General features: G+C 44.6%; 1 protein-coding gene across 1 annotated transcript; it reads left to right on the top strand.

Annotated features, from left to right (window-relative positions):
- Window positions 1–318: 318 nt before the first annotated feature.
- On the top strand, window positions 319–12,625 carry LOC117350217 (proteasome subunit beta type-6-like). Its single transcript, XM_033924335.1, has 6 exons — window positions 319–509; window positions 2,419–2,486; window positions 2,615–2,746; window positions 2,959–3,088; window positions 3,356–3,500; window positions 12,394–12,625. The coding sequence occupies exons 1-6, from the start codon at window positions 366–368 to the stop codon at window positions 12,519–12,521; spliced, it is 747 nt and encodes a 248-aa protein (XP_033780226.1). The 5' UTR covers window positions 319–365; the 3' UTR covers window positions 12,522–12,625.
- The last annotated feature ends 7,316 nt before the right edge of the window (window positions 12,626–19,941 follow it).

The raw sequence follows: 19,941 nt of genomic DNA, 5'->3' as shown, positions 1-19,941 counted from the left end.
GTTTCAAGCCTCGCTTTCCTTCGAGGTTCAAGCGTGAGACCAGCGGGACGCGAAGAGGTGCGATTTAACGCTAGAACAGTGGCTGGCAAAAGGTTACATTTTCCAGAAGAAACCAGTGTGCTGGAAAGAGCTTGTCAGCTGGTTCCAGTCGTACTGGTTTAGTAGTAGCTCCGAGGTGAGAACGAGGGTTGAAACGCATGTCGTAGGAGTAGCTCCGAGGTGAGAACGAGGGTTGAAACGCATATCGTAGGAGTAGCTCCGAGGTGAGAACGAGGGTCGAAACGCATGTCGTAAAGTAGCTTTGTCACTAGGCTTTCAGGGTCGCCGTAAAGCGACGCGCTGGTCAGGCGAGCGACGTTAGGGTAATGGCGGTTGTGGCGATGAAACAGCGGCGCCAAGAGCAGCAGCAATGGGTGCCGGGCTGGGAGGGAGACTGCTGCGGTGGTATCTCTCAACCTACGATGGCGCGACGTCTTCAAAGGAGGAACGACAGGGGTGTGAGCACTGGGGTAAGGAAAAGTGCGCATCCTAACACACAGTAGACAGTCCCTGCTCAGAAGAGCTTACAATCTAATTTCAGGGTTGGGGAGATTACAGTGGGTCTAGGTACCTGACAGCAAGTGAGTGGGAGTTAAGAGCTGAAAGCAGTGGGCCTTTAGCTTGGATTTGAACACTGCCAGGGACGGAGCACAACCTAATATTCAGTTAACAGGTTACGATTTGCCATAGTTACAGTACAAGTTTTTATCCTAAGGCAACACATTATTAGGGATCTAATTCAATATAGAAACATAGAAATTGACGGCAGAAAAGGGCCACAGCCCATCAAGTCTGCCCATACCAATGACCCACTCCCTGACTTTTACTCCCCTAGAGATCCCACGTGAATATCCCATTTTCTCTTAAAGTCTGACAGTTTACAGGTTGCAATTTGCCATATAGTACCGTCTTTTTAGGTTCTATGTTTCATTTTTTAACGAAATGTAAACCGAGTCGAGCTCCTCAGGGAGTAGATTCGGTATATAAAATGAAGATTAGATTAGATTCTATAGTATTTGTCTGTGCAATCTACTGTATATACCGTATTTTTCAGGGTGCGTCTTATGGACCGAATACACTGCATCCTCCCCTTGGTACCTCTTTTAGTGGCGGTGGTCCAGCACGGTCTCCTGGACGGCTGCCTTTGTCGTAGAAGCGCGATGCACAATGCAGGAGCGTGACCTTTGGGCTTCCTGCCTGGTCGCGCCGCTCTTTGATTGGCTGCAGTCAGTTACTGGATCCAGGGAAGGGGATGCTCTTTGGTCAGTGGAGTGGAGAGTAGAGGTCTGCACGGGAACGGGGATCGCAGGAATCATGTAGGTCCTGCGGGAATCCCCCCTAACCCACGGGACTCCCATGGGGCCCCCCCTCTGGCCCACGAGACTCTCATGGGGACCTCCCTCTAGCCAATGGGACTCCAACGGGGATGGAAGACTTTGGAAGCAGGGTTCGTCCATGTAATATAATGGACACATCAGCCTTAGTAAAAGAGGGGGTTTATAAGTTAATTACCTGAACAGAAAACAAAAAAAGGGCTCCACCAAAGAGATTCCATAAGGAAAACAGCAGCGCAAACACAAAAGAAACTGTGAAATTGATGATCCTGTCAGAAGTAATTGCTGCTTTTTAAGGGGACGGGCGGGAATGGAGGGGCTGGTCCTGAAAGTAGAAATAAGATGGCCAGATGGATAACAGGAACATCAAAATATGTTCACATTACACCCAATCTCCAACAATTACATTGCTCGCCAGTAGGATTCAGAGTTCAGTACAAAGCAGTGATGATTTATCATTAATTTTCTTTACGGAAATATGCCTGAACTATTTAAGAGTAAGATGGCCAACTATTTACCGAAAAGAACATTACGCTCTGAGAATTCAGCCCTATTAAAGGCAAACGCTAATCCAAAATACATTGAAACCAGCGCAATGACATTTTGTTGTGCGAGAGTGAAACTGGGGAACTCTCTCGTGGGCCAAATACGGAAATGTGGTGAAAAAGGCAAATTTAGGAAATTACTTTAAAACACAACTATTTGTAAATGCCTTTCTGTAGACATTGATTCCTCCTGACTCCTGATATTCTGAGATTCAGTATGTAATTGCATGAATAGGCCTTTTCTGGCATTGATTTTCTGAGAATTGTTTACCCATGTTTGTGTGTCTTTTATTTTATAAACTTATGTATGTAAAATTATGTAAACCGTTTAGGTTTTAAAGGGTATAGAAAATTTTAAAATAAATAAATACAGCGTGTATGGGTCTAGCTCTGGTTTTTCGGAGGAACCTAATTGCTCATATCCTTGACTGGTGTGATACATAGGGACGAGCCCTGTAGATGCAATGAATTGATTGTGTCTCTGCTTTCTTTTGCGTCAGACCACAATCATGGCGGTGGAATTTGATGGAGGAGTCGTCATGGGGGCAGATTCACGTACGACAACGGGGTAAGAAGCCAGACTTCTGTGGTGGTCTTTGAGATCAGATGAGCAATATCTGGTTTGGGAAAGGAGGGGCCATGTGCTGAGCTTTCCTTGAAGAGGGGGGGATTACTGATTTTGTTCATCTCTTCCAGTGCATATATCGCCAACCGGGTGACAGACAAACTGACCCCAATTCATGATAGAATTTTCTGCTGCCGCTCTGGCTCGGCTGCAGACACTCAGGCTATTGCTGATGCTGTTGCATACCAGTTAGGTTTCCACAGGTAAGTGTTGAGATGCAGACTTGGCCCATCTCTAGGAGGTGGTGTGTCTTTTTATTTTTTTTCCCCCTCTCCTAATTTGAGGAGCTTGTCAGGGTCCAGTGCGTACATTGACAGCAAAGGGAGAGAGGGGTTGAAGAGGTGAGGTGCATCTGAGGTAACCATCCCTTCCACTTTGGTTTAGACTTGAACTCTACTGTACACTTCTGTTGCAGCATCGAGTTGGACGAACCCCCACTGGTGCACACAGCAGCAAGTCTTTTCAAGGATATGTGCTACCGCTACCGGGAAGAACTTATGGCAGGCATCATTGTGGCTGGCTGGGATAAGAGCAAAGGAGGACAGGTAAGGCAAGAATTGGTACCCTGTGCCCTGAGTCACTATATCTAATGTTTTGCCTAAGAGGATCAGGGTAGCTGAGGCCTGAGCTCCTCTTTTCTTAGGTTAATATTGTGTGTGATAGGGTTTTCCATACTATTGTGCCAGAGAAAACAAATCAGTTTACAATTTAAGGTAGAAAAGAACTACACGATTCAATAGGAGAGGAGAGAAAGATGAGGACCTACAGGAATTCAAGGCTAGACTATGGCTAATGCACTTCTTTCTTTCTAGGTATATACTGTCCCTGTTGGTGGTATGATGGTGCATCAGCCTTTTTCTGTGGGTGGCTCTGGTAGTTCTTACATTTATGGTTTTGTGGACTCTTTGTATAGAACTGGGATGAGCAAGGATGAGTGCTTACAGTTCACAGCCAATGGTAACTCAAGTCTAAATACTTCCGAAAGCTTCACCTATTTGTGATACTATTTATCTTTGACTGTACATCTGTGTTTTTATTTGTCTGTTGAAGGGAGCTGATATGGATACAAAGGAGGTTAAGTGAGTGAAACATACATTCCATGATGGATAAGATCTAAAATTTAGTCCTTTTTTATTCATTAATTCCTTCAAGTTTATACCGCTTAAAATGAAAAAATATAATTGGATCTGAATCCTTACACTGCCAACAGTTTGGCGATTACGAAATCTTCACATCCCTCTTTCTGCATGCAGAAGAGATCAAAGGACATCACCTCCCCAACCCATATACCCACTACACAGTCCACAACTTGCATCCACCATGGCATCTACTGGACAGGGTGTTCCTATGCTATTATGAAACAAAGTATAGGTCTCCATATTCACAGGTTTGGCATTTGCGACTTTGGTTATTTTCGAGTGTTCCATCAATACATAAAATGCAAATATTTTGCGGTCATAAGGTACTGTAAGTTAAATTATATCAAAAGTTAAGAGTTTGCTAAAGAAATGTGCAGTTCGTGCTGCCTTTTAGACTACCACTCTCTTTGACTGCAAACAAAGCAGCCTCACTCACACGGTTTCATCTCGCAGTGATCGTCTTCTCAGCCAACAGACACAAGAGAAGTTCACATTCCAACTTCGTTTCCCCCCCCAGTGAGAGGTTGTAAACTGAAAAAACACCATGAACATCTTCTCTCGCACCAAGCAGCATCATGGGGTAAAGACCTAGAACAATTGCTTTCGCCCACTACTTATGAGGAATTTAGGAAACGTCTGAAAACACACCTGTTCCTAAGTATCTAGAAAACTGATCCTCTCTTCTCTCTCCCCTCTATAGCGATTAACTTGTTCTATTGATCACTCTCTCCTCAAAAATGGATTTCCTGTCCTATTAACCCTCTTTCTTTCTCCCCTCTTAAAGTCAATCAATTTGTACCTTTGCTTAATCTTTGTACACCACATAGAACTTCACGGTATTGCGGTATATAAGCTGTTATTATTATTATTATCATTTCATCTCACAGTATTAGTAGCTTTGTTCACGTTGGATTATATGCACTATGGTTACAAAGTGTAAAGCTTGTATTGCTACCAAAATTGCTCCCAACAGGGGAAAACCTGCCCTCTTTACATGTATATGTATGACTTTTTCCTGGGTCAGCTTGTTGGGAATTTATTCTTCGAGGAACAACTGAGCATGGTTGGGCCTGGGACAGAACCTGTCCCCCCCCCTCCCCAATTTACTGAGGCTTGAACTTTCAAAGATGAGCATCCTCTTCATCAAATGCATCGGACAGTGGACTTGGGTCCTTGAAAGTTCATGCCTCAATAAATTGTTTAGTCTGTGGTGCCACCTGCCATTTTTTTATACTACAACTAGTCTTATAGCCCGTTACATTAACGGGTGCTAGAATATATGTGTGTGTGTGTGTCTTTATTTTTTTTTCTCTCTCCTTAGCCGCTTTCTGTATTTCTGTCTGTCTGTCTTTTTTTTTTTTTTCCTTGCCTGCTCCCCCTGTCCATTCTTCCTTCCTTTTACCTCCCCTGTGTCCTCCACCACCCCATCACTGCTCACCTTATCCAGCAGAAGCCCTTCTCCCTTTGTTTTACCTCCCCCTGTCCATCATCACCTCCTTCCTGTTCCCCCTGTCCAGCAGTAGGCCTGTCTTCATTTTTCTGCCCTCCCTGTCCATCAGCACCTCTTCCCCTGTCCATCAACCCCTTTTCTGCCCCTCCATTTCCGTGTGCTGCAGCATTTCCCTCCCACCCCACTTCCCTGTGCAGTATTTTCCTCCCCCCATACCTTCCTCCTTAACTCCATGCCCTACCATTCTCTCCCCTTCTGCTCCCTTTCCTCCTTCAACTTCATCGGGCAGCAGCAGCAGCAGCATTTATAATTAATTGCTGTTGCCGGCTTCAGGTCTTCCTCTCTGGCGGGTCCTGTCTACTTCATGAAAACATAAAGTAAGCAGGGCCCGCCAGAGAGGAAGGCATGAAGCCGGCAACAGCATCGAATTTTAAACGCTGCTGCTGCCCGAAGAAGCCAGGCCTTGAGCACAAAGCTGGGGGGGGAGGGTTTTAAAAGGTATTGCGGCTTCGGCGGGGGGTTTGAAAAGCCATCATTTAAAAACTTATTTTAAAAAGCCATCATTTAAAAACTTATTTTAAAATGCCGTCCGGGTTTGGCCGCCGTGGTCAACATCCGACTCGGGACGCCGCGGTCGACATCCGCCTCGGGGGGGAATGGAGAGAGAGAGCTTCGGGCGGCCAGCAGCCGCCGCGGCCGACATCCGCCTCTAGCCGCTGTGACCGACATCCACCTCAGGGGGGAGGGAGAGAGAGAGAGAGCTTCACGCGCATGCACACTCCTACCTGCGGTGCCCTACAGCTCACAGAAAACGGGCGCACGCAGGTGGGAATGCGCATGCGTGGCCTAGCGTTTTATTATATTAGATTATATGGCTACCCCTTTTAAAGATGCTAACAAAAATTCTATAGATTTATATCAAGTATCCTAATCCCAAAAATAATACAGTAGAGAATGATATGGGGACAAATTTTTTCCCGTCCCCGTGGGAACTCATTTTCCCATCCCAGAGAGTTCTTTTCCTGTCCCTGCCCCATTCCTGCAAGCTCTGTCCTCATCTGCACAAGCCTCAAACACATTAAAATCATAAGTGTTCGAGGCTTGTGTGGTTAAGGCAGAGCAGGAATGGGACAGGGACAGTGACACAAAACCCGCTGAGAGGGGACAGGGAAAAATTTGTCCCCGTGTCATTCTCTATAATACAGCCTGTTCAGTTTAGCCAGAATGGGAAAATTGAAAATAAATCTATAACTACTTGGCTCAGAAACATCTAATTTTACTTCTTTTTTAAGTACAGGTTGAAAATTAGCACTAATCCCTTTGTCAAAGATTGGGGTACCAACTGATCCCAAAAATATGGCTATCTGAACGACAGAACTTTATATCCTATGGATTAACTGGATGACATGTATCCCAGCAAGAATAAGAGGAGCCTTTAAATTGGCTATAGATTGAATAACTCTGTCCAACCGTTTGAATAATATTTTCCATCTTTTCTAAAAAAAAAAAAAAAAAATTAAAAATCTGCAAACACCTGAGGTTCAGGGATCAATTAGATGCTGAGGTATCTGGATCAAATTAAGTACCGTATTTGCCGGCGTATAAGACGACTTTTCAGTACCTTAAAATCCTCCTCAAAGTCGGGGGTCGTCTTATACGCCGGGTACTGTTTACATGCCCTTACTTTACATGCCCTAACATCTCCTTCCTTACCTCCTTACGGTGCTTACGGTACTAGTAAACCTGCCGGGACATCAGCGGGGCCATGGCTGGACATCAGTGTGACAAGGGTGCCATCTCCTTCATCCTGCGCAGCGGGAAGCAGCGGCGCTCTGGCCCCACCCCTTTTCTCTTTACTACGTCTCTCGCACATGCGGCCGTGTGTGGAGTCTAGCCCTTAAGGAAGTTGCGGGGGCGAACAGGAGGCTTTTGAAGGCTTTTAAAGGGAAACTCATGCCAGCAAACTTGCTAGGGACTTGCCCGGCACTTGCTCTCTCCCTCTATGTGTTATCTTCCTTCTATCATTGACAGTTTCAGTTTGGTTAACAGTTTAGAAAACAAATAGCATGGCAGCTCCCATGGGTTTATTGTTCTATTCAGCTTTAGTGAATTAATTAAAATTGTTGAAATAAATTCTGATGTTCTTTTAAGTTTTATTTGTTGTGCAGAAGGTGTGCGGAAGAAGGGGTAGTCTTATATGGCGAGTATATAACAAACTCTATATTTTAACTGTAAAAGTTGGGGGGTCGTCTTATACGCCGGCAAATACGGTACTTACTTTCATAAAGATCTTGAGGGAAAGATGAGGCAGCCTCAGTTCTACTCATAAATATCTTTGTAATATCCAGCTGATATAATAACTGTACTAAACATACTTCTTTTAGAATGGGCAGATCAGACTTTCTCCATACATGCTCAGCTCTTTGCAAGTTACATTTAATCAAATCAACCATATACTGGGGCAGTGTGCCTGCTAACCATATTAAGCAGCTGTATGGGTGCAAAGTCCTTTAGAATGCCATCTGTACAATTTTAACCAAGCCTCAGCAAGTTCTACTAGTGAACCAACCAAACTGGACATAACTCTAGCTTGTCAATGGATTCACAGGCTTATTTCTAATACTGAGTGCATCCGACTCACTTTTTCTTGATATAAATAGAGATTCTGATTTGAAAACCTAATACATGCATGATCAAACCAAGGAACCGCATCGGCAATTAAATTCCTAATGCTGACTTGTTCTCCACCCTCATATATGAACGTGAACTCGCAGGCCTTGAGCATGCTCAGATGCTCAAGGCCCAGCAGAAGAGGAAGCCAATTTTCGGGCACCGGCATCAAGCACAGGACATGCCGGTGCCGGTGCCCAGATGAGGGTAAGAAGCGGCCGGGGGGATCCCAATCGCGGCAGGGGGGTGCCAATCGCGTCGGGGGGAGGGGGGGGGTGCCGGATCGTGGCGGGGAGGTGCCCAATCGCGTTGGGGGGGGGGGTGCCGGATCGCGGGGGGGGGGGGGGGGCGCTCATAAATCGAGCCATGCTCGCTTTCCAAGGCACCGATTTTGCAAATGTTTTGCTCGTCTTGCAAAACACTCACAAACCGATGCACTCGTAAACCGAGGTACCACTGTACTATGCAAAGATTAAGGGCTCCTATTCCGAAGCTGCGTTAGCGGCTTTATGGCACACACATTTTTAGCGCACGCTAACCCCTGCGCTAGCCGAAAAACTATCGCCTCAAGAGGAGGCGGTAGCGGCTAGCGCGGCCGACAAATTAGCGCACGCTATTACGTGCGTTAAACCGCTCCTTCGTAAAAGGAGCCCTAAAACTTGCAGAATCTAAAATCGCAGCCTCAAAAGCTCTTAAACTTTGAAACGAAACTTAACCCTTTCAGGACCATAAGGATCGTAGGCCAATTTTTGTGGTTTTGACGACATTTCTATGGTAAAAAGGGCTTGCAGATGCCAAAAAATTGATTTTTTTTGTGAAATATCATTATTTTTTTTTTTTTTAAAAATCACACTTCTGGCTTATGGACAGTGTGGCAAGTGAATCTTCTCGTCAATCTAGCAACGACGCTAATGAATGAATGTCGGAACCAGTTTGTTTACATAAAGGCAGTATCATATGGAATCCGTACATATCAAATTTAGAACTGTAGACTATCCCAATCAAAATTGATAGGATTTTAAAGTTATGGGACAAATATGTCCCTTGGTCCTGAAAGGGTTAAAACGCCCCCACCCCACTCATCCATTCTGCTATGATAGTCGTATAAATAATGAGACAAACAGAACGGATTCATTAGCACAGTATCTGTATTGTCCAAGTTTTAGTAACATACAATGCATACAATTTATGCTTCAAAACCAAATCAAATATAGAAGCATATTATTTCTAATTGAACCATTTATGATTGCATTCATCAAAGCCACTGTTATTAAAAATCTTAATACTAAAATTTGGAATAGTCGCTCTGTCTTGATGCCAGTGCAGAAGTCACTAGAAAATGTGTTAAATGATGAAGTTTGTTTCCACAACAGGCTTCGTCAGAAGATGATGTCCAATTGTGAGGACTTGTACTTGTCCTTGGAGAAATGGCTAAACCATGCTCACAAAATATTGTACTGGATTCTATATGTTCCATTTCTGTGGTTTAATCTGATGCATGGTTTTCCAGTAACCAGTCCTAGTTGTGGGAGAGAAGCTGCTTATCCCTTGGTTGGGTTGAGTCTCTGTTTCAAGGTATTACACGGTCTAGCCCCTAAATACATAACAGACCTCTTCTCATTCCCAACCAACAGACATGAGAGAAGAACACACCTGAAATTCGTCTCCCCACCGGCTAGAGCAGTGTTCTTCAACCTTTTTACACCCGTGGACCGGCAGAAAAAAAATAATTATTTTGTGGACCGGCAAACTACTAGGACTAAAATTTAAAAATCCCATTTCCGCCCCATCTCCGCGAGCTCGGTCCCCACAAATCATCTGATCCCATCCACACAAGCCTCAGTTATGATTTTATATTGAATGTATTTTATTAAAGTATAAAAAGAAACAATATTCTGTACAATTGTCATTTTATAAATACAAATAATTCAGAGCAAGGATCAACAAAACCCCTGTCTCCCCTCCCCTTCACATATATCCCCTCTACTATCAAGAAAACTGAACAAGCCAAATTATTACAGAATGCTACACAGAAATATCATGCTGACAGAATACTGAAGTAACACATGACAGGAATAGTTTTAGGGGAGTGCAACTAGGGCAACTGCCCCCTGGTCAGAGAGCGCCCTAAGCCAGCTGAAAGCTAAAGAAGCACTGCCTGGGTTTTGCAGTCCCCAGTTATGTCTAACACCAGCTCTAGCAGGATATATATTTCAAATCTGATATATTCTAATCATAAAATAGAAATAAAATTATTTTTTTCTACCTTTTGTCGTCTCTGGTTTCTGCTTTCAATCTTTTTTTCACTCTCTTCCTTCCAGCGTATGCCCTCTCTGTCTCTTCAATCCAGCATCTGCCCCTTCCATCCACTATCTGTCCTCTCCCCCTTCCATATGGTATCTGTCTTCTTTCTATGTCCCTCTCCCCTTTCCATCCAGCTTGTGCCCCTCTCTCCTATTTACATGATTCATTCCAGCTTCACTGCTCTCTTCATTTTTATCTCTCCTACACCAGATCTATCATCGTTGTCCCTCTGCTTATTTTTCTGCTGACCCCTTCCTATCATCAATCTCTCTACTTTCTCATGCCTGTCTCCCCTTCCCCTCCTCTAATCTCTCTGCCAGCTGTTTCCTTCCTTTTTTCATTCTCCCTTCCCTCCTCCTCCTGTCCAGCAGTAACTCTCTTCCCTTCCTCCCCTCCCAGCAGCATCTCTCCGTCTCCCTCTCCAGTAGCAGCTGTCCCTTTTTTTTCCTTGCCCAGCAGCTTCCCAGATTCCTTTCCCTCCTCCCCTCCCAGAAGCATCTCTCCTTCTCCCTCTCCAGTAGCAGCTGTACCTTTTTTTCCTTGCCCAGCAGCTTCCCAGATTCCTTTCCCTCCTCCCCTCCCAGAAGCATCTCTCCTTCTTCTCCCTCTCCAGTAGCAGCTGTACCTTTTTTTCCTTGCCCAGCAGCATCCCAGATTCCTTTCCCTCCTCCCCTCCCAGAAGCATCTCTCCTTCTTCTCCCTCTCCAGTAGCAGCTGTCCCTTTTTTTATCTTGCCCAGCAGCTTCCCAGATTCCTTTCCCTCCTCCCCTCCCAGAAGCATCTCTCCGTCTCCTTCTCCCTCTCCAGTAGCAGCTGTCCCTTTTTTTTCCTGGCCCAGCAGCTTCCCAGATTCCTTTCCCTCCTCCCCTCCCAGATGCATCTCTCCTTCTCCTTCTCCCTTTCCAGTAGCAGCTGTCCCTTTTTTTTCCTGGCCCAGCAGCTTCCCAGATTCCTTTCCCTCCTCCCCTCCCAGATGCATCTCTCCTTCTCCTTCTCCCTCTCCAGTAGCAGCTGTCCCTTTTTTTCCTGGCCCAGCAGCTTCCCAGATTCCTTTCCCTCCTCCCCTCCCAGCAGCATCTCTCCTTCTCCCTCTATAGTAGCAGCTGTCCCCTTTTCCCCTTACCCAGCAGCTTCCCAGACTCCAATAGTGGCTTTCTCCCCTCCCAGCAGCTCTTCTTACTTCCCAGCGCAGCGATTCACGAAGGCAGCCTCGGGTCCTTTGTTGGGTCGCGCCGCCTCTGAGGAAAGAGGAAGTTGCATCATCAGAGGCAGCCGCGACTCAGCAAAAGCCCCGAGGCTGCCTTCGTGAATCGCTGCGCTGGGAAGTAAAGGAGAGCTGCAGAGAGGGGAGAAAGCCACTGTCGGAGGCTCCCCAAGATCTCTCCGGCCCAGCGCACGCTTCCGATGCTGATCTTGCCGGTCCTGCGCGGACCGGCAGGAAGTTCAAATGAGTCAATCTTGCCGGTCCTGCGCGGACCGGCAAAAATTTCCTGCGGACCGTTACCGGTCCGCGGACCGGCGGTTGAAGAACTGTGGGCTAGAGGATGCAAATATAAGAGATACCATCAACAACTTCTATCGTACCAAGCAGCCTTATGGGGCAAAGACCTAGAAAAATTAATTACACACACAAACAAATACGGAGAATTTAGGAAACACCTAAAAACTTACCTGTTCTCGAAATACCTAGGGAACGAATCAGGACTATAGCCCCCCTTCGTAACACCATCCCAAAACCGAACTTGTAAACTGTCAACCCCTAATCACTAACTATGAATACTCCATTCAATTTATGGAATTTTTCTAATTCTTTGTAAGCCGCATGGCCCTACAGCATATGAACTGTTGTTAACACGATTAATGTTGTTATAATCAGATGTACACTGCTATACTCTGTAATTCGCTGTCTGTACAATTTCTCTTTATTGTAAACCGCCTAGAAGTCGCAAGATTGTTGGCGGTATAAAAGAATAAAGTTATTATTATTATTAGAGTTCATCAACCCAAAGTCCAGCTCAGCTAAAATGGTCGCATTTTTAAATTCTAGTGTTGACGATCACTACCTCAACCCTCTGAGTTGTTCAATCAGCTCTACCATGTGTTGTCTTTTATGTCCTTCCCTGCCTCCACCCTCACAAATGCCTTACATTCTCATATAGCCAATTAGGGGTTTTTTAAACTCCTCCCCCCAGTATTGTTCAGTCTATCCTAGGATCTTATTTCTGATGTTTTCTTGGAATCTGGTCTGATATAAGTCCTTGTTCTTACCGTCTCTTGTTTTCTGCAGCCTTGGCATTGGCCATGGAGAGGGATGGCTCCAGTGGTGGTGTGATCCGTCTGGCAGCAATCACAGAGACTGGAGTGGAACGCAAGGTGATCCTGGGCAGTGAACTACCATGCTTCACTGTGGCATGAAGCAATCACTCTTAGTGCCTCTAAACTATTTTGTTCTACTGTTTTGTTTTTGGAGGGCAGGAATTACTTTTGAATATGTAAACAAATAAAGAAATATAAAAAGATTTGCCTCTGTGTTGTCTTACTGTAAGCAGGGAGAAGCTCAACTGTGCTATATGGAGTTATGGCCTAAGGGTCACAGTGTAAAGAAAGCAAATACTAAATTATGGAGCAAGGAAAAATGGCCACCAGTAATTTCTCAGCCAATTCTCTCTATGCATTCTAAATCCTGCCTTGTAACACCTTTGCTGTTCCAGGGCTGAGAGCTATGCTTAACACTTAAACTTTTTTTATAGTCTATTTTTTCTAGTAAAATGTTAATGCTAGCACATGGCCCAAAACTGTTTAAGGTTTTTCTTTCCTTTTTAGTAATAGTTATAAATAAAGACACCTGTCTTGGCCTGCCAGCAGGGACAGTTTTGTGCTTCTTGAGCTTAGGTTGGCAAATGTTTGGAGGTTCCTTTGAGAACAAGGACATTAGCTGCTGTATTGTGACTACTGTTACTGAAAGCTGCTATTTTTGTGGCCAGTGGGATTTGCACTTCATTAGGGTTTGGGCTGGCAGCGAATTTTGTTTTATTGGCATTAGATCAATTTGCTCATTGCTGTTGCGCAGGGCGGTGGCGTACCCAGACAGCCAATTTTGGGCGAGCCTGAGCCCAAAGTGGGCAAGCATCTCTTTCCCTCCCCTCCCCAGCCTGTACTGCAGCCTCTCTCTTTCCCTTCCTGCTCAGGCAGCCTATCTTTATTTTTTATTTATCAGTTTTAAACATTATCATTTATACCAATAATAGTAAGAAAAGAGAGAGAGAAATATCAAAGTTTTACAAACATTGAGGAATATTCCTTACAATAATACCCATTATCTCCTCTAGTTCACATAACGGGATAACATATCCTGATATTAACTTAAAGATACAATGAAATTTTTATGGTGCAAAATACATCAGTTCTATTTATAATTAATTCAAGTGGAAACTAACTAATGGTTTCACGAAGCTGCAAAAACCTTCAGGCTGCCTATCTATCTTTCCCTCCCTTCCCACCTCCCCAGTCTGTGCAGCAGCCTCTCCCTTTCCCTCTCTTCTCACCCCCAAGCCCATGCACCATTTTTTTTTAGGTGTCAGCAGCAGTTCCTATATGCTGCCAGGAGCTGACCCAGAAGTCTTCCCTCTGATGCAAAACACAAACATCAGAGGGAAGGCTTCCAGGTCAGCAGCCGGCAACATGTAGAAACTACTTTGAGCGCCCTATGGCTGATGGGTGGTCGGGTCTGAGCCCAGACTGGGCGGGCCAAGGCTACTCAAATGGGGTCTACAAGCCAGTCATTTTTTTTTTAGATAGCCCTAATTAATTCAAGATTGTTTTTATTTGGCATTACTGGGACATGACTGCATATTTTTTTGTGGCTGCTATCTTGAAAACTAAATTAAACCTTAAGTTTGTATACCGCATCATCTCCATAAAGATAGAGCTCGGCACGGTTTACAGGTAATTTAATAAATGAGGGAAGGAAATAATAAGAAGTTAGAGGTTATGAAGAGGATAGCTAGCTTTACATTTTAAATAGATAGCTTTACGTTTTGGAGAAAAGCCAGGTTTTCAGATGCTTTTGGAATAATTGGAATGAGCCTAGGTTCCGCAGCGGGGCAGGGAGGTTATTCCAAAGCTCAGTGAATTTGAAGAAAAGGGATTTCCCTAATTTACCTGCATACATGACACTTTAACAAGGGGAAAGATAGTTTGAGTATGTGGGCGGATCTGGTAGTGTCAGGTCTCGAAGAATTCTAGGATAGTGGGATTAGGGGAGGAAGAATGCTATATAGGATCTTGAAAATTATGCAGGTACATTTAAAGTGAATCCTAGAAATCACCGGAAGCCAGTGAAAACCCAACTGGATGTGTCCCAATGACTGAATTAAGAATCATTGATGTTGAGTATTTCTCTGCTTCTAAAGAGGATTCAGGAAGAATGTAATCCTGATGTAGGTAATCTGTGAGATGTCGGAGCACAGGAACTAGTGAGGCAAGGAATAGCGTGGAGGCTCTGAATTTGAAGCAGAGAAACTATCAACTCTTGAGAACAGAGCATTTTCCTCTACACAACAATTAAACCATTGCACTGGGTTGTTGACAATACCTACCATATCATTGCAGTATCCCTTAACAAAGTTGAATATCTTTTGCCGGAATAAGGTTGTTCTGGAAGGGGCAGCAAAACAGAAAAAGATAATTTGACTGGAGCCTAAGAAATTATAGACCAGAGATGGGAGTCATAAGAATTGCCACTGCTGAGTCAGACCAGTGGGCTATCATGCCCAGCACTCCGCTCACGCGGTGACCCTCTGGTCTAAGAGCAGCACCCTGAGACTAGCCCTACCAGCACATGTTCTTGTTCAGCAGAAACTTGTCTAACTTTGTCTTGAATCCTTGGAGGGTGTTTTCCCCTATAACAGCCTCTGGAAGAGCTTTCCAGCTTTCTACCACTCTCTGGGTGAAGAAGAACTTCCTTACGTTTGTACGGAATCTATCCCCTTTCAACTTTAGAGAGTGCCCTCTTGTTCTCCCTACCTTGGAGAGGGTGAACAACCTGTCCTTATCTACTAAGTCTATCCCCTTCAGTACCTTGAATGTTTCGATCATGTCCTCTCTCAATCTCCTCTGTTCGAGGGAGAAGAGGCCCAGTTTCTCTAATCTTTCACTGTACGGCAGCTCCTCCAGCCCCTTAACCATTTTAGTCGCTCTACTCTGGACCCTTTCGAGTAGTACCGTGTCCTTCTTCATGAACGGCAGTGGTTCCCAAACCTGTCCTGGAGGACCTCCAGGCCAGTCGGGTTTTCAGGATAACCCTAATGAATATGCATGAGAGCGATCTACATATAATGGAGGTGCCAGGCATGCAAATCTGCTCCATGCATATTCATTAGGGCTATCCTGAAAACCCGACTGGCCTGGGGGTCCTCCAGGACAGGTTTGGGAACCACTGATGTACGGCGACCAGTGCAGGACGCAGTACTCAAGGTGAGGGCGTACCATGGCCCGGTACAGCGGCATGATAACCTTCTCTGATCTGTTCGTGATCCCCTTCATCATTCCTAGCATTCTGTTTGCCCTTTTTGCTGCCGCTGCACATTGTGTGGACAGCTTCATCGACTTGTCGATCAGAACTCCCAAGTCCCTTTCCTGGGAGGTCTCTCCAAGTACCGCCCCGGACATCCTATATTTGTGCATGAGATTTTTGTTACCGACTTGCACATTCTCGTCCAATTGTAGGGATGGACTGCAGCTCAACTGAGGAACAAGAGAAATCTTGTACTGTACCCGTACTATCAGTATGAAAAACATTCTGCACTAAATCAATTTGTAGGTCTGCACTTAAAGTAGTTGAAACATATTGGCAATTGGGTCCTAGCACTGTCTTTTTGATAGTCGACTACACTAAAAATGAGTATGTTGGCTTATGATTGTGGAATACCCCTGGGTAGATGTTGGCTCTAATGGGCTTATACTTCTCCTAGGCTTAGAGGATACCTTCATTTAGGCCTGCTTGAGCATTCTAAAGTTTACATGTGGGTGTGTAGCATCAAATGATCTTTGCACAATCACAACCAATTTTTCTTCTTTTTAGACAAGCAGAAGCCTCTTTTCTTCTTTGTAACAAGTCTAAACTTAATTTAGGTGCTCCTACAGGGCTAGTAGTAACATAGGACAACAATGCTTACATTTGTCTTGAATGGTCAGATCCCAATGGATACTGAAATTTTGGATCTTTATCCTATGCTGTGAGCAAAGGCAGAACCAGAACCAGTAATTAGCAGTCAGTTTATCAACATGGGAGCTGATGTTCAGCTAACCTTATGTAGGTCATAGCAGCTTTGATCCAGTAAGTCCAAGTCACCAGATTCATATCCAGATAATGCTGCTGAAAATCAGGACAGACTACCTTGGTACAATCTGGATAGTGCTAGGTACAACATTTCTATTTACCAAACAGTATACTTGGTGAACTAACCAGATTATTGCTCTATGAGACGACTGTTCTGCCTTTATTCAGTTACTTATCCTGATACTAGTAATATTTAGACTGGTATCTAGATAAGTACTACTAATCACTTATATAGTGCTGAAAGGCGTACGCAGCGCTGTACATTTTGACATTTATAGACTGTCCCTGCTAGGAAGAGCTTACAGTCTAACTTGGACAAACGGACATGACATAGTGTTGGGGATACAGAACCCAAGGTGAGAGGAGTTAGGAGTTGTAAGCACTCTCGAAGAGGTGGGCTTTTAACTGGGCCTTGAACACTGCCAGAGACGAAGCCCGCCGTAGGGATTCGGGCAGCTTGTTCCAAGCATACGGTGCAGCAAGGTAGAAGGGACGGAGTCTGAAATTGACAGTTGAAGAGAAGGACACAGATAGGAGGGACTTACTAGCTGAGCAGAGCTCACGGGGGAGGGGGGGTCAAAGGGGGAGAAAAGTGAGGGGCAGCTGCGTGAGTGTATTTGTAGGTCAGTAAGGAGTTTGAATTTTATTCGGAAACAGGTGGGAAGCCAATTAACTGACTTTAGGAGAGGGGTAACATGAATATAGTTGCTCTCCTAGAATACGAGTTGTGCAGCCGAATTCTGGATGGATTGGAGGGAAGCGAGATGGCTAAGCGGAAGGCCTGAGAGCAGCAAGTTCCAGTACTTAAGGGCGAGGTGATGAGGACATGGATAAGTGTTTTAGTAGTGTGCTCAGAGACAGGTTGGATTTTCATAATATAGAGGACAAAGTGGCAGGTTTTAGTCGTATGTTGTATCTGGGCGATGAAGGAGAGAGGAGTCAAAGATGACCCTGAGATTATGAGCAAACAAAACAGGAAGGATGAGAGTGTTGTCCACAGGGACAGAGAACGAGAGAAGTGGAGTGGTGGGTTTAAGCAGGAAGATGAGCAGCTCTGTTTTAGCCATATTCAATTTTTGATGATGGTGAGACATCCAGGTGGCAATGTTGGACAGGCAGACTGAGACTCCGGTTTGGTTTCAGTAGATATTTGGCGCGGAGTGGTAGATCTGGGAGTCATCAGCATAGAGGTGACTTGAAGCCATGGGAGATCAGTGCTCCAAGTGAGCAAGTGTAGATTGAGAAAAGGAGTGGTCCCAGGATAGAGTCTTGAGGTACACCAATCAATAGTGGGAAGGCTATGAAGGAGGAACCACCATTGCATTGCATTGCATTGAAGATGTGTTGCAATGCATTGTATTGAGAAAAGGCTATGAAGGAGGAACCACCATTGCATTGTATTGCATTAAAGATGTTTTGGGAGAGATATAAAGAAAACCAGCAGGGGGCAGAACCCTGGAATCCCAACAAGGACAGCGTATCAAGAAGTAGGTGATGATTAACAGTATCAAAGGCAGCAGACAGATCGAAAAGGATGAGGACAGAGTAGATGCGAGAAGGATGAGAACAGAGTAGATGCTTTTGGATCTAGCCAAGAACAGGTAATTGGAAACTTTAGTACAGGCCCTGGATCGGTAGCATGGAATATTGCTACTCTTTGGGTTTTAGCCAGGTACTAGTGACCTGGATTGGCCACCAGGAGGAGTACTGGGCTTGATGCACCATTGATCTGACCCAGTAAGGCTATTCTTATGTTCTTATGAATGCAGCGAGTGAAAGCCTGACTAAAGCGGATCCAGAATAGCATGGGATGAGAGGAAGTCCGGGCAACAAACTTAGATGAGAGGGGTGATAGTTGGAGGGACACGTGGGGTCCAGTGAGAGTTTCTTGAGGAGGGGTGTGATAAGGGCATGTTTGAAGGCATCGGGGACAGCTGCAGTGGACAGTGATAGGTTGAGGATGTGACAAGAGGGATGACAGAGGGCAAGATAGCACTGAGTAGGTTAATGGGAATCGGATCAGAGGAGCACTGGTGATGGTGGATGCTGGTGGCCACATATTCAGTACCAGCCGGTATCTCGAAACTAGGGCTGAATATCTGGGTACAAAATATACACTGTAAATGGCATTTATAGAACTGCTGACCAATGTGGGTTGAACATCATCGGGGAAGGGAAGAAAACTAAACACAGCTAATCATTTTTGTTTTTATTATTAAGGAATTTAAAGAGCAACACTGAATAACAAACAGAAGTAAATCTTATGTACAAATTAGCAAGCTTCAGAAAAAAACGAATTGCTAAAGAAACTGCTGTACATTGCAAGGGCTGCACGTAGGCTCAGAATCTTTTATACTTTAGGAGAGTTGTTCCATCCCAGCAGTGTGTCATGATGTTTTTTACTTGTGTGCCTAACTCAGTCCTGCTTGTTGATGGAAAACAAGTGACTATCAGAATAAATGTGGGACCAAGCATGGCATTTCATGTTCTTTTGATTCTCATCTACTCAGTACACAGCTTAAACACCCAATAATACTGCTATCCTGCTCTTCATCAGTGCATCAGAGTTTTGGCAAACGTGACCCCTTTTTGTTAGAGCAGATTATATTTTTGTGATCTAAGAGGAACGAAGGGCTTTAGAGAGTTCTTGAAATAGGAAATAATTTATCTACCTCAGTAGGAAAGAAAAGAGTTTTTTAAAAAACTTTTATTTTTCAATATTGTCCCCTGCTAGCTCCAGACACTTCATCCACTTGTCCTACAATGACTTTAACCCCTTTGAAAAGAATTCTTCTGTTTGACTTTCAAACTAGGACGTCACATCTTCCTTGATGTCTTCATCACTTGAAAACTGCTGTCCAGAGAGATTTCTTTAAAACTAAGAACAGGAAATAATCTGAGGGAGCCAAGTCAGGACTGTAGGGTAGATGGTTCAGCTGCTGAAAACCCATTCTCGCATAGCAGCCTGTGATTGTTGCGACATGTGCACCAGTGCACTGTCATGAAGAAGCAGCACACTTGCTGTGAGTTTTCCTCATCTTTTCTCCTTGATTGACTTCTGCAAAGCAATAATTGTGTTGGTGTAACTCTCCCCAGTTATGGTTGTCTTGTGTGGCATGAACTCCAGAAGCAAAGGTCCTTTGTCATCCCAGAAGACAGATGCCATGACATGGAGGTGGGGGATGACTTGTGCATCTACTGCATTGACTCCATTTTGGACTCAGGATCTCTGTGATAGACCCAAGTCTCAGCTCCAGTCACCAAACGATGAAAAAAAGAATTCATTTGGTCTTTACAGAGCATCTCTTAAGTTATCCTGACAGCACTGGAGCCTCATGGCCTTCTGACATGGCGTCAACATTCATGGAACCAATCTTGCACTAACCTTGGACATGCTCAACTTTTCATTAATTATTTTCCAAATTGTACTTGTCGAGATGCCCATTTCTTCAGCTTTTCAGGGAAACCTTAATTCATCTGTCTGACAAAATTAAA

The sequence above is a fragment of the Geotrypetes seraphini genome, chromosome 16 (assembly GCF_902459505.1).
Source record: "Geotrypetes seraphini chromosome 16, aGeoSer1.1, whole genome shotgun sequence".
NCBI classification, from domain to species: Eukaryota; Metazoa; Chordata; class Amphibia; order Gymnophiona; family Dermophiidae; genus Geotrypetes; species Geotrypetes seraphini.
The sequence above is the reverse complement of the archived record's forward strand: the minus strand, read 5'-3'. Positions and strand labels throughout refer to the sequence as shown.